Source organism: Rhinoraja longicauda, chromosome 23 (genome assembly GCF_053455715.1).
Source record: "Rhinoraja longicauda isolate Sanriku21f chromosome 23, sRhiLon1.1, whole genome shotgun sequence".
NCBI lineage: Eukaryota > Metazoa > Chordata > Chondrichthyes > Rajiformes > Arhynchobatidae > Rhinoraja > Rhinoraja longicauda.
The window spans coordinates 1,358,937-1,374,493 of NC_135975.1; the positions used below are offsets into that span (position 1 = coordinate 1,358,937).

Below are 15,557 nucleotides of genomic sequence, written 5' to 3' on the forward strand. Positions count from 1 at the left end.
CACACCAATAGGATGCCTGGATGGCTGACCGACGTCTCCCTCTGCCAATGGAGGGGGAGTTTGAGCGGGTCCGGGCCAATAGGGAGCGGCGTTTCCCCGCTGTCCCGCCCACAGTAATGGCGGCGCGGCCCGGCGCGGCGAGCGTCCGCTTGGCTCCTGCCCCCCTCCTCCTGCTGCTGGTGGTACCGCTCGGCTCTGGCTTCATGTGCGGGGGCAGAGGCAGAGGCGGAGGTCTGGGCCCGTGTGAAGGTGAGCGGCATCTGAGGGGAGACCGGGGCCCGGTACCAGGTACCCGCTGGGCCTGCCCCTGCCCTGGGCCTTGAGCCTGCCCTGGGCCTAGAGCCTGCCCCTGCCCTGGGCCTAGAGCCTGCCCCTGCCCTGGGCCTTGAGCCTGCCCCTGCCCTGGGCCTTGGGCCTGCCCCTGCCCTGGGCCTAGAGCCTGCCCCTGCCCTGGGCCTTGGGCCTGCCCCTGCCCTGGGCCTTGGGCCTGCCCCTGCCCTGGGCCTTGAGCCTGCCCCTGCCCTGGGCCTTGGGCCTGCCCCTGCCCTGGGCCTTGAGCCTGCCCCTGCCCTGGGCCTTGAGCCTGCCCCTGCCCTGGGCCTTCAGCCTGCCCCTGCCCTGGGCCTAGAGCCTGCCCCTGCCTTGGGCCTGCCCTGGGCCTTGGGCCTGCCCTGGGCCTTGGGCCTGCCCTGGGCCTTGGGCCTGGCCCTACCCTGGGCCTGCCCCTGCCCTGGGCCTTGGGCCTGCCCTGGGCCTTGGGCCTGCCCTAGGCCTTGGGCCTGCCCTAGGCCTTGGGCCTGCCCTGGGACTTGGGCCTGCCCTGGGACTTGGGCCTGACCCTGCCTTGGGCCTGCCCTGGGCCTTGGGCCTGCCCCTGCCCTGGGCCTTGAGCCTGCCCCTGCCCTGGGCCTTGGGCCTGCCCCTGCCCTGGGCCTAGAGCCTGCCCCTGCCTTGGGCCTGCCCTGGGCCTTGGGCCTGCCCTGGGCCTTGGGCCTGCCCCTGCCCTGGGCCTTGGGCCTGCCCTGGGCCTTGGGCCTGCCCTAGGCCTTGGGCCTGCCCTGGGACTTGGGCCTGACCCTGCCTTGGGCCTGCCCTGGGCCTTGGGCCTGCCCCTGCCTTGAGCCTGCCCTGGGCCTTGGGCCTGCCCCTGCCTTGGGCCTGACCCTGCCCTGGGCCTTGGGCCTGCCCTGGGCTTTGGGCCTGGCCCTACCCTGGGCCTGACCCTGCCCAGGGCCTGCCCGAGCCCTAGGCCTTGGGCCTGCCCTGGGCCTTGGGCCTGCCCCAGGGCCTTAGCCCTGCTCTGGGGGGTGGGGGGGGGGGGGGGGTGGGGGTAGCGCCTCCCTGCCCTCTCTGTTCGCACATCAATGACTCTCCTCTCTGTTTCCAGACACTAAACCCTTCAATACAATACAATACATCTTTATTGTCATTGTCCAGGGGCACAACGACATTGGGAATGCGACTTCCAATCGATGCAATAAATTAATTAGCTAATCAACAGAAAATTTAGACAACCCAGAGAAACAAAATTAGAAACAGTTAAAACAGTATTAAGTGCAAACAGGTCTAGACTGTGCCGGGTCGCTGTGCGACATGAGTCGTGACGATCCGTGTGCACGGGCAGCCTCAGAATAAAGGTGGTGCCGCGGGTGGAACCACTGCCTCCCAGCGCCACAGACCCGGGCTCCACCCTGACACAGAAACAGACGACAGGTGCAGGAGGAGGCCACTCGTCCCTTCCAGCCAGCGCCGCCGCCATTCATCGTGACCACAGCTGATCATTCGCAATCAGTTCCCCGTTCCTGCTTTCTCCCCATATCCCTTGATTCCCTCAGGCAGCCCTAAGAGCTAAATCTAACTCTCCCCATCACCAGATGTGCACCAGAGATACCTCCCGACCACCACCAGATGTGCACCAACCTTGTCACTCTTCAAGTCACAGCTCGACAACTTGGACATGGATCGTCTCACCAAACTTGCCCACATAAAAATCTAAATAACCCTTTTGCAACCAGTAATCACGCGAGCGAAACCTGCACGAGATAGCCCAGCTGTTGGCGGTTGTGCAACACAAAACAGAAACATCCCTCCTATTCCCCCTTCTCTCCCCTCCCACCCCTTCTCCACAGCCCCCCCATTTTCTCCCACACCCACAGCCCCCCATTATCTTCTCCCTCCCCCACCCAAAGCCCCCATTATCTTCTCCCTGTCCCCCACAACCCCCCATTATCTTCCCCCCCAAACAGTCCCCCCATTATCTTCCCCCCACAGCACTCCATTCTCACCCCCCCCTCTAGTCTCTTCCCTCCTAATCCCTTCCCTCCTGCCCCTCTCTTCCCATTGCCCCCCTTCTCCACCACCCCATTCCCAACCCACCTCGCCTCCTCTCTTCCACCCCACCGCACACCTCTCATTTACTCAGATAGAACTACATCTGCCACTTCCCTGCCCATTTCTGTAGCTGATCTATATCCAGCTGCATAGTTTTGACAGCCTTCTTTACACGCTACGACTCCCAATGTTTGGTATCATCTGCCAATGTACTAAACAACCCATCTATGATTGCATTCAAAGAAGACAAAGTGCTGAAGTAATTCTGCAGATCAGGCATCATTTCTGGAAAACGTGGATATGCAGTGTTTTGGGTTGGGACCCTTCATCGGACTGAAGAAGGGTCCCATCCTGAATCATTGCCGATCCATGTTCTCCACAGATGCTGCCTGACCCGCTGAGTTACTCCAGCACTCTGTGAAACGTCACCTATCCATGTTCTCCAGAGATGCTGCCTGACCCGCAGAGTTACTCCAGCACTCTGTGAAACATCACCTATCCATGTTCTCCAGAGATGCTGCCTGACCCGCAGAGTTACTCCAGCACTCTGTGAAACGTCACCTATCCATGTTCTCCAGAGATGCTGCCTGACCCGCTGAGTTACTCCAGCACTCTGTGAAACGTAACCTAAAAACTTTAAAACTGAGATGAGAAGGAACTTTTTCACCCAGAGAGTTGTGAATCTGTGGAATTCTCTGCCACAGAGGGCAGCCCAGCAGTCTGTGCCATATTTTGTAAACAGTATCTGCAATTCCTTGTTTCAACAAAGATCAGAGAACTCCAGCATAAATCGCTGCGGAACTCCACTGGTCACAGACCTCCAGCCAGAATGGCACCCTTCCATGGAAACATAGAAAATAGGTGCAGGACTAGGCCATTCGGCCCTTTGAGCCAGCACCACCATGGTCATGGCTGATCATCCAAAATATGATCATGGCTGATCATTCAAAATCAGTACCCCGTTCCTGCTTTTTTCCCCATATCCCTTGATTCCGTTAGCCTGAAGAGCTATATCTAACTCTTGAAAACATCCAGTGAATTGGCCTCCACCACAACCCAATGTCTTCTATCAGTATGCTAGTTCTGAACTGAAGATAAACACAAAAAGCCGGAGTAACTCAGCGGGACAGGCAGCATCTCTAGAGAGAAGGAATGGGCGATGTTTTGGGTCGAGACTTGACCCAAAACGTCACCCATTCCTTCTCTCCAGAGAAGCTGCCTGTCCCGCTGAGTTACTCCAGCCTTTTGTGTCTATGGTTTAAACCAGCATCTGCAGTTCCTTCTTACACAGCTAGTTCTGAATCTCTGGATATCTTGATTAATCCAAGAGTCAAGAGTATTTTATTATTATATGTCCCAGATAGAACAATGAAATTCTTATTTGCAGCAGCACAAAAGAATATGTAAACATGAATATGTACTAAAACCTTTCCTGCATTAAAACACTGTCCACTTTTTGAAAGAACTTTCAAATATCCTAATAGAAATATGTCAAATATTTTGGTTCAGTTTGCAAGACCCTAAATACAAATACCAGCTAGCTTATTGTTTTACTTCCCCATACTGTCAGTCTTGGTTTTCCTCTTAATGCTGCAGCCAAGATGGCTGTGGTGTAATAATATTTCCCAATTCATCGATGGGAAAATTAACAGCCAAAGCTTAGTGTCATTTAGCGTGGAATCGGGTCTTCGGCCCATGCTAACCAAGATGCTCCATCGACACTAGTCCCACATTTCTCCCATATCCCTCGAAACCTTCCCTTTCCATCCACCTGTCCGAATCTCTTTTAAATGTTCTTATAGCACCTGTCTCAACTACCTCCTCTGGCAGCTCGTTCCATCTACCCCACCACCCTATGTGTAAAAAAGTTGCCTCTCAGGTTCAATAGACAATAGGTGCAGGAGGAGGCCATTCGGCCCTTCGAGCCAGCACCACCATTCAATGTGATCATGGCTGATCATTCTCAATCAGTACCCTGTTCCTGCCTTCTCCCCATACCCCCTGACTCTGCTATCCTTAAGAGCTCTATCTAGCTCTCTCTTGAATGCCTTCTGAGGCAGAGAATTCCACAGATTCACAACTCTCTGACTGAAAAGGTTTTTCCACATCTCAGTTCTAAATGGCCTACCCCTTATTCTTAAACTGTGGCCCCTTGTTCTGGACTCCCCCAACATTGGGAACATGTTTCCTGCCTCTAACGTGTCCAACCCCTTAATAATCTTCTACGTTTCGATAAGATCTCCTCTCATCCTTCTAAATTCCAGTCTAAATTCCAATTCCTAGTAAATCTTTCCCCTCTCACCTTAAACCTCTATTTCTTGATTTTCCTACCTTTGGTATTCATTCTGTCTCTTCACCTCATGATTTTGTACACCTCTGCAAGATCACCCCTCATCCTCCTGCGCTGTAAGGAATAAAGTTCTAGCCTGCCCAACCTCTCCCTGTCGCTCAGGCCCTCAAGCTTGTTAACTTTTCCTGAAGAGGGCATTTTGAGTCAACAATGCTGATAATATGATGAAGGAACTTTGCTGCCAACTTAATATCTCAAATATGATGTTGGGAATTAGTGTATAATAAGTTGTTAATGTTTGAGAGTGCATGTTTTTATTAGCTTTTTAAGCAAGCTTTAAAGTGAAAATAATAAATGAATGTACGATGTATTGGTCAGTTAAAAACTAGCGTTTGGGTTAAGTCTGTTCAGTATGACTTTAAAATATTAGTTGTTGTATGTCTTGAGGTGGAAAATGACCTGAAATGACAAATAAAATCCACTGTACAAGATTACTTTGTACCAGTGGAATGTACCGAACGCTAACACTGCGAGATTTGCTTGTTGCCGTATTGCACAAATAACTGTTCTAAACTTGTTTGATTTTAAGCATGTTTAGCACGCAAGCAGCAACATTCATGAAGATTGGCTGGCATGCAGCAAGTGATGCATTATAACTTTATTTGTACATGGTGAGTGTGTTTGCGAAGTCTTGCTTACTATAACACCAAAATGATGGTTGTTCCTCCAATTAGTGTCATCCAAATTCTGTTTGGAATTGATTTGCAGTCGTATCTATCCTGCGGTACATTCAATTGCCTCCAAATGCCACAGTTCTGAGCTAAACCCTTTGTGGTATCCTTTTGTCACCTTGAATAATTGTCTGTGTTTGGAATCTGTTCATTCACTGCTGTGAAGATAGACACAAAAAGCTGGAGTAACTCAGCAGGACAGGTAGCATCTATGGAGAGAAGGAATAGGTGACGTTTCGGGTCGAGATTCTGCTTCAGTCTCAACCAGAAACGTCACCCATTCCTTCTCTCCAGAGATGCTGCCTGTCCCGCTGAGTTACTCCAGCTTTTTGTGTCTATCTTCGGTTTAAACCAGCATCTGCAGTTCCTTCCCACACATTCACTGCTGTGCTCTGTTCAAGATTGCTTCTTGCCATCTAAATTGTTGGGCAGAAAGTAGCCTGTTATTGAAAGGTAAATTTGTCAGGTCTTATAATGAAAGCAGGACATTTTCAACTTTACAGAGAATTCAAATTGTTGGTGTAACTCAGCAGGTCAGGCAGCATTTCTGGAGGACATGGACAGACAACGTCAAGAAGGGTCTGACCTGAAACATCACCCATCCATGTCTTCCAGCGATACTGCCTGACCTGCTGAATTACTCCAACAGTAGAAACAAGGAACTGCACAAAGTGCTGGAGTAACTCAGCGGGTCAGGCAGCATCTGTGGAGAACATGGATAGGTGATGTTTCACAGAGTGCTGGAGTAACTCAGCGGGTCAGGCTGTATCCCTGGAGAACATGGATAAGTAATGTTTCAGGTTGGGACCCTTCTTCAGGGGTTTTTCCAGTATTTTGTGATCTAAGGAAGATTGCATCATCTGCAGTTCCTTGTGTCTACAATTTATTAACTTTCCATCTCAGTTGTTTTGCATTAATGTACAGATGTGCTTGTAGATCAGAAAAATGTAGGCAAGCACTGTTAAAGCATCTTGTATAGGTTGTGCATGTGCATGCAGATGAATGCCCATTTTCTGCACCTATTGTTGGGATGTTAGACACTGGTTGAGGTTTGTTGTGTGCTGGGTGTACATAGAGCACTTGAGCATTACACTCACATGGTTTAGAGGAGATGATTAGCAGGATAATGGATGGAGATTCTGGGGTCCTACCTACTGATGGGAGGGTGGCAGATGTAACCCCACTAAATGTGAAAGGAGGAAGAAAGAAAATGGGGAACTACTGACCTGTTTAAAGATTCTCCGAGCCTCTGCAATGTCAGGGCGGCACAGTGGTGCAGCGGATTACAGAAGCCAATTAACCTCTAAACCTGCACGTCTTTGGAATGTGGGGGGGGAAACTGAAACACCGGGAGAAAACCTAAGCGGGTCACGGAGAGAACATTCAAACTCCATACAGACAGCACCTGCAGTCAGGATCAAACCCGGGTGTCTGGCGTGCTGCCCCTGTCCTGCATTTATAAGTCCATAAATTCTAGGAACAGAATTAGGCCTTTCGGCCCATCAAGCATACTCCACCATTCAATCATGGCTGGTCTATCTTTCCCTCTCAACCCCATTCTTCTGCCTTCTCCCCATAATCCCCGACACCTGCACTAATCAATAATCTGTCAATCTCTGCCTTTAAAATACTCATTGATTTGGCCCCACAGCTCTCTGACAAGGAATTCCACAGATTTACCACTGACTTAATCCTTACCTGACTTTACTACAGGAAAATGTCCGTATATTTTGGTTCACATTTCAACTTGTTAATGCACCTAACCCTAAACCACATAGCTTTGTAATCTACATTCTAACAAAGCAGCTGTCGTTTCAACCTGCATTCCTGAATCCCTCCACACCTCACACCATCCTCCCTCGATTCAAGCAAATCACTGCGATTTTGCTGAGTTTCAACATTTTGTTTTTACTTCAGTCTTTATCTTATCAGTTAAATTTTTAATTTTCTTCGGTTTTAATAGCTTTGCGATAAACGTAATTAAAGTGCCTGCTGAATTTAAAAGGCTGAGATTCTGCCGGTGTGGATAATATTTTCCCTCGAGCAGTCGCGTGACTTTCATGAGCCGGTTTAAGGACATTGGGCATATCAGGGCAGATTGCAAATTAAATGCCAGACATGGCAAAAATAAAACAGACATGGCAACCGTGGACTTACTAAGTAATTAGTTTCTGCGGGTGTGAAATGGCAATTGATAGAAGCCTGTGGCACGGCCCTGCATATCGTGACTCTAGAGCAGTTGGCAACGTTTTTAATTTAGTTTAGTGCTAATGTGAGAAAGACAAATATGGCTTGCATGAAATCTGGAAGTGTAAAGAAAGTAAAAGTGCAAAAGATCAGTATATCCTTAGTGATCCTTGGAGCAGTCCCACATTTACCCATGATGACAACTGCCTTTGCTGCTGACCTACCAATTAGACTAAATTCTACCCCATTACTTTGAGTGCATCATGTGGATCCAGGCCGGCACGGTGGCGCAGCGGTAGAGTTGCTGCCTCACAGCGCCAGAAACCCGTGTTTGATCCCGACTACGGGTGCTGTCTGTACGGAGTTTGTACGTTCTCCCCGTGAGCTGCGTGGGTTTCCTCTGGGTGCTTCGGTTTTCTCCCACACTCCAAAGACGTGCAGGTTTGTAGGTTAATTGGCTTTGGTAAAATTGTAAATTGTCCCCAGTGTTGTGTAGGATAGTGTCAATGTGCAGGGATCGCTGGTCGGCATGGACCCGATGGGCTGAAGGGCTGTTTCCGTGCTGTATCTGTAAACTAAATGTAAACAAACTGGAGTCCAGAATGGTGATCTTCTGTTGTCCATTCAAGTTGTATTGTTGATTGGCATCTTGCATGGCACAGGATCTTTGATCCCTTAGCTTTCCGTAGCAACGTGAAAATTGTCTGCTGCTGTGACTTAATTTAGATTTTATCATTATTTTTTAGGGCAGTTTTTGACAATGTCCATTTCTTGTAACTTTTCCATATTGGTTGTTTTTCTTCAAAAACTTATTTCCACTCTCGCCAACCTCTGTCAGTGTGCCTTGGGTTTCTGGAGAGATTTTACAAGTATCTGAAAGCTCAGGATGTGGAACTGACCCCTGAAATGGTGGCAAGGGAACTGATGCTAATGTGTGAGCACACCAAGGGAAAGGAGAATCGGCTGGTGAGTGTAAGCGCGTGTTTCACATTTGCACAACGATAGTCAATTGCTCTCGGGGGGAAAAGGGAAAGGTTAGGTGTATTAGAGTTTAGTTTAGTTTAGAGATACAAATTATACAATCTAACCCTCACACTAACACTATCCTACACACCAGGGAAGATTTACAATGAATAGAGTTTAGTTTAGAGATACTGCATGGAAACAGGCCCACCGAGTCCTCGCCGACCAGCGATCACCCTTACAATAGTTCCGTGTTACCACAGTTTCACATCCTACACACACTAGGGAAAATTTTCAATTTTACAGAAGCCAATTAACCTACAAACCTGCACGTCTTTGGAGTGTGGGAGGAAACCGGAGCACCCGGAGGAAACCCACGCAGGTCACGGGAAGAACATACAAACTCCGTACAGACAGCACCCATAGTCAGGATGGAACCTGGGTCTCTGGCGCTGTGAGGCAGCAGCTCTACCCGCTGTGCCACCGTGCCGGCCAAAAATGGACACCTTGTTGAAAGAGTTGAGGAAAGCTTTGCACTGTAGGAAGATGAAAATGATTGATCAAATGAGTGGAAAACTCGCAAATTAAATTGAATCCTGAGGTGAGATGGTGAACTTAGGGAGGCATGGTTTGAAATGGAGGCATTGAGGTGTGTGGAGGCACAGAGGCACTGTGGTGTGAACCAAAGAGAGACACAAAATACTGGAGTAACTCAGCAGGACAGGCAGCATCTCTGGGGAAAAGGAATGGGTGATGTTTCGGGTCGAGACCCTTCTTCAGACTCAAAATGTCTCCAAATCCTTTTCTCCAGAGATGCTGCCAGACCCGCTGGGCTACTCCAGCATTTTGTCTCTATCTTCGGTACACACCCTGGGTGTAAACCAGCATCTGCAGCTCCTCCCCACACACTGTGGTGTGTATGTCCACAGATCCATAAGGCAGCAGGGCAGATGGATAAGGTTTAGGAAAAAACTGCAGATGCTGGTTTAAATCGAAGGTAGACACAAGATGCTGGAGTAACTCAGCAGGTCAGGCAGCATCTTGGGAGTGAAGGAATGGGCGACGTTTCGGGTCGAGACCCTTCTTCAGACTGATGGATAAGCTGGGTTAAACAGATCCGCTCCTTTATAAGACCAAGGAGAGTACGTAGAATTATACTCCACGCTGGTTAGAGCTGAGCTTGCGTTCTGGAGAAAAAAAAGACAAAGTGCTGGAGTAGCTTTGAAAGCAGCTGTTATCATAATTTGCAGACGCAAGGGACTGCAGATGCTGGAATCTTGACCGTAACACCAAGTGCTGGAGGAACCTAGCAGGTCGGGCAGCATCTGTGGAGGGAATGGGCAGGCGACACTTCGGGTCAGGACCCTTCTTCAGACTGGATAATAATCGGCATAAACTTATGTCTGATATGCGGCAGACTATTGCAGTAAAGGCACGTTGGCGCAGCGTAGAGTTGCTGCCTTTTAGCGCCAGAGGCACGGGTGCTGTCTGTACGGAGTCTGTACGTTCTCCCCGTGACCACGTGACATCTTTGGTTTCCTCCCACACTCCACAGGCGTACAGGTTTGTAGGCTAATTGGCTTGGTATAAATGTAAATTGTGCCTAGTGTGTGTAGGGTAGTGTTAGTGTGTGGGGATCGCTGGTCGGCGCAGACCCGGTGGGCCGAAGGGCTTGTTTCCTCGCTGTATCTCTAAATTAAACTAAAGCACGCACTAACACATGTAATCTTTCTTTTGGACCAGTGCTACTATATTGGAGCTACGAGCGACGCAGCAACTAAAATAGTTAATGAAGTAGCTCGTCCGTTGAGTGCACATGTTCCCGTACCAAAGATCTGTGAGAAGCTGAACAAGAGAGATGGCCAAATATGTGAACTAAAATACGGTAGTACAACTATCCTTAATTACTCCATCATGTGTGTCGCGGTGAATGTTGGTTTTACTTTTTGAATTGCGTGCTTCTGCAAGATTATAGCGTGCGTGTGTGGTTCCTGGTTCCCCGTGCACTTACACTAGTACTCAGTGAGGTTAAAATTCCTCATGATTCTGTGCTGAAGTAATGAGTTGTAGACCACAAACGTAGGTCAAATGGAGGCCGTGTTGGCAAATAGGTTTTTGATCAAGTGAAAGATCCAGCATGGAAACAGGCCCACCGAGTCCACGCCAACCAGCCATCATACATTCACACTGCTTACCCCATTTTCTCACCCACTCCCCACACACGAGGGGGCAATTTACAGTCACTCAGTTGTCTTTCCCTTTCCCCGCACATCTCCTTTGCTCTCTTGTGACTGATTTGACTCATCGATTAAAAGATACAGCACGGAAACAGGCCCTTCGGCCCACCAAGTCCATGCTGACCATCGATCACCCGCTCACACTAGTTCCATGTTATCCCACATTCTCATCCACTCCCTGCACACTGGGGGGAATTCACAGAAGGGCCGATTAACCTACAAACCCGCACGTCTTTGGGATGTGGGAGGGAACTGCAGCACCCGGAGAAAACCCTCTTTCGGGTCACAGGGAGAATATGCAAACTCCACACATAGACAGCGTCCAAGGTCAGGATGGAACTCAGGTCTCTGGTGCCGTGAGGCAGCAGTTCTACCCTCTGCACCACTGTGCTGTCTATCATCAAATCTGAGAAGCGAGATCTACAATAGTGAATAATATTTTACTTTAACAAAGGACTTTGTGAAGTTGCCTCGTACTTGGGACTGCGGCTGAATTACAGCTGCACGCTTCAGGTTTGTGGCATAAACAAAGTTTCCAAGAAAATAACGTGACGTGTGTAGTGGGTGCAGACCTCTTGTTCCCAGGCAGTGGAACACCTGTCAACTGCCAGCCCTCAGCAACAGCTGGGCGGGATATCCAGGCTCGCCTTTCAGTATGCTGTGAAATAATTCTATGACTTGTAGCCGAGGTGTTACGTAGGGGCCCCTTCACCTCAAAGGTGCCCACTGGCATGCAGCGGTCTGGCCAATAGTCAAATCTCAGCCAACCAAATCAAAACAACAGAGTTTCCTGTCGAAAAAAACTGCAGATGCTGGTATAAATCGAAGGTAGACACAAAATGCTGGAGGAACTCAGCGGGTCAGGCAGCATCTCGGGAGAGAAGGAATGGGCGACGTTTCGGGTCGAGACCCTTCTTCAGACTGATGGATAAGCTGGGTTAAACGGATCCTCTCCTTTATAAGACCAAGGAGAGTACGTAGAATTATACTCCACGCTAGTTAGAGCAGAGCTTGCGTTCTGGAGAAACAAAAAGACAAAGTGCTGGAGTAGCTTTGAAAGCAGCTGTTATCATAATTTGCAGACGCAAGGGACTGCAGATGCTGGAATCTTGACCGTAACACCAAGTGCTGGAGGAACCTAGCGGGTCGGGCAGCATCTGTGGAGGGAATGGGCATCTGAAGAAGGGTCTCAACCTGAAACGTCATCTATTCCTTCTCTCCAGAGATGCTGCCTGACCCACTGAGTTACTCCAGCACCTTGTGGCTACCAAGAGCATTTTCTGGCTATTGGCTCTAAATGATGCATTCTGATTACTTCCCTTCAAAGTAAACAGAACTTCGAACAGCACAGCATAAGAACAGGCCCTTCGGCCCACATTGTCTGTGCCGAACATAGACATAGAAACAAGGTGCAGGAGTAGGCCATTTGGCCCTTCGAGCCAGCACCATATTCAATATGATCATGGCTGATCATCCAGAATCAGTAGCCCGTTCCTGCTTTCTCCCCATGATACCTACCCCTCTATTCCCTGCATATCTGTGTGCCTATCCAAAAGTCTTATACACACCACTATTGTATCTGCCACTAAACAATACTTGCCCTACACATCTCCTTTAAACTTTGCCCCTCTCACCTTAAATCTCTGATATTTCCAAAAAGGTTCTGACTGTCTACCCTCTCCATGCCTCTCAAAATGTTATGTATTTCTATCAGGTCTCTCCTCAACCTCCGGCGATCCAGGGAAAACAAACCAAGTCTGTCCAACTTCTCCCTGAAGCTAATACCCTCTAATCCAGGCAGCGTTCTGGTAAACCTCCTCTGCACCCTCTCCAAAGCCCCCACAACCTTCCTGTAATGGGGGTGACCAGAACTGCAAGCATTACTCCAAATGCAGCCTGACCAAAGTCCCATAAAGCAGCATCTTACATTCAGTTCCCCGACCTATGAAAGCAAGTGTACCTCATGCCTTCTTTCCCCATTCTATCTACTTGTGATGTCACTTTCATAAATCAGAGGGTAGAGAGAACTCCTTCCCTCGTAACAGAGGCGTCTAAAACTAGAAGGCAGAGGTTTTCAGTGAGAGGTTTAGAGATACACAGCAGAAACAGGCCCTTTGGCCCACTGAATCCGCACTGACCAGCGATCCCCGCACATTAGCGCTATCCCACGTGCTAGGCGGCACGGTCATATAGTTGCTGCCTTACAGTACTTGCAGCGCCAGAGACCCGGGTTCGATCCCGACTACAGGTGCTGTCTGTATGGAGTTTGTACGTTCTCCCCGTGACCTGCGTGGGTTTTCTCCGAGATCTTCAGTTGCTTCCAAAGACGTACAGGTTTGTAGGTTAATTGGGTTGGTGTAAATATAAATTGTCCCTAGTGTGTGTAGGATAGTGTTAGTGTGCGGGGATCGCTGGTCGGCGCGGACTCATTGGGCTGAAGTGGCTTATTTCCACGCTGTATCTCTAAACTAAGCAGCCGTAGTCAGGATGGAACCCGGGTCTCTGGCGCTGTGAGGCAGCAGCTCTTCCCGCTGCGCCACTGTGCCGCCCTGATGACAAACTTTGAAAACCTAATGAGGTGACAATAACAAGCCAATGCCACTAATCCTGCCCTGCCCTTTGTGTTGTTGCCCACAGGGAAGAAGTTGAACTTGAATAAAGCCGGGCTATCCAGGCTGCCGGTGGCTGACCTGAAGAGGATCCTCTTCAACTGGGGAGAGAAGTGCTTGGCATGTGCAGAGAAAATAGAGTTCATCAATTTAATCCTGGAATTGGCACCGTTGTACGAGTCTCAACCACTGGACTTAAACTCCGAACTATAAAGGATTGTCCGCATTATTATTTTTTTAAAGCTAAAATCCACCGTTATTTATTTATACAAGTGCCAGGTGCAATGCACAGCATACCATAAAGAAACATTTGTGATTAAGTCATGCGTGTTCACTTACTGAAGAATTAAGTTGCTGGATCGTTTGAACGGTGAAGCAGCATCTTGCCTGGCAGAGGGAAAGGGGGTAAAGGACTGGACAAAGGCAGAGCCCAGGGGCAAGACTTCAATGGTGCTTTTATTGTCATGTGTGCTGTGCTAGAGCAGTGAAATGTCATCATCTTGCAAACAATTGCAGCGAATTGTGGGCACAGCCCAGACCATCACACAAATCAACTTCCCACACTCCACAGGTGCACAGGGTTCTAAGAAAGAACCGCAGTTGCTGGTTTAAATCGAAGGTATATACAAAATGCTGGAGTAACTCAGCGGGACAGACAGCATCCCTGGAGAGAAGGAATGGGTGACGTTTCGGTTCGAGACCTTCAGACAGGGTCTCAACCCGAAACGTCGCCCATTCCTTCTCTCCAGAGATGTTGCCTGTCCCGCTGAGTTACTCCAGCATTTTGTGTGCACAGGTTTGTAGATTAATTGACGTGGTATAATTGTAAACTGTCCCTAGTATGTGTAGGACAGTCTTAGTGTACGGGGATCGCTGATCCATCGACTCCATCTACACCTCACGCTGCCTCGGCAAGGCCTGCAGCCCAGACCATCACACAAACCAACCTCCCTCCCACCCACTCCATCTCCACCTCACGCTGCCTCGGCAAGGCCAACAGCATCATCAAGGACCAGTCTCACCTCGGCCACTCCCTCTTCTCCCTTCTCCCATCGGGCAAGAGGTACAGAAGTGTGAAAACACACACCTCCAGATTCACGGACAGTTTCTTCCTGGCTGTTATCAGGCAACTGAACCATCCTACCACAAGGAGGCAGCAACTGTACCACTGCACCATGTTTAGGTGCCAAGTCCAGTTGCCGTGAGTGGTGCCTGTTCAAGGCTAGTGTGGACCTCCTACAATCTCCCTCCTTGGACGCCACGTCCCTCTCCTCGCCTGTCCTCCTTCGTTCCCCGGGACAGCACCAGGAAGTGCTCACACATAACGTCCCAGGCATCACCGAACCAGCCACCTGTCCCTGTGTGATGTGACATGGTGGGGTCAAGTTTAACTCTGGTCTAATCTACGACGAGACTACAGCAAAGATCTCATTCTGTTGGAAAGGGTGCAGAGAAGAGTACCCTTACACCACACAGTGGCGCAGCGGTAGAGTTGCTGCCTTGCAGCACTGGCAGTGCCAGAGTTCCATCCCGACTACGGGCGCTGTCTGTACGGAGTTTGCACGTTCTCCCCGTGGCCTGCGTGGGTTTTCTACGACATATTCGGTTTCCTCCACACTCCAAAGACGCATAGGTATGTAGGTTAATTGGCTTGGTAAATGTAAAAATTGTCCCCAGTGTGCGTAGGATAGTGTTAGTGTGCGGGGATCGCTGGTCGGTGCGGACCCGGAGGGCCGAAAGGCCTGTTTCCGTGCTGTATCTCTAAACGAAACCAAAAAGTACCAGGACATTGCCAGGTTTCGAGGGTGTGAGCTGCAGGGAGAGGTTGGGCAGGCTCAGACTCTATTCCTTGGAGCGCAGGAGGATGAGGGGGTGATCTTATAGTGTCCAAAGCCACGGGGAGAATAGATTGGGTAAATGAGGCTTTTCCCCTCTGCAGGGGAATCAAGAACCTTGATTCTGAGCACATAGGTTTAAGTAAGAGGGGACCTGAAGGGCACTTTTTTCACTCAAGAGGGTGGTTGGTGTATGGAACAAGCTGCCAGAGGAGGTAGCTGAGGCAGGGACTACAAAAACATTTAGAAGACGCTTTGTCAGGTACATGGACAGGAAAGATGTATGGGCCAAACGCAGGCAGATGGGACTAGCTTAGAGGGGGCATCTTGGAAGGCAGGGATGAGTTGTGATCATATCATCATATATATACAGC

The 15,557-nt window shown here is 49.5% G+C and overlaps 1 protein-coding gene across 1 annotated transcript; it reads left to right on the forward strand.

Annotated features, from left to right (window-relative positions):
* Positions 1-116: 116 nt before the first annotated feature.
* cdnf (cerebral dopamine neurotrophic factor) lies at positions 117-13,647 on the forward strand. The gene is made up of 4 exons (XM_078419377.1): positions 117-249; positions 8,378-8,505; positions 10,246-10,387; positions 13,377-13,647. Exons 1-4 carry the CDS (start codon positions 117-119, stop codon positions 13,559-13,561), a joined length of 588 nt encoding a protein of 195 aa, XP_078275503.1. The 3' UTR covers positions 13,562-13,647.
* The last annotated feature ends 1,910 nt before the right edge of the window (positions 13,648-15,557 follow it).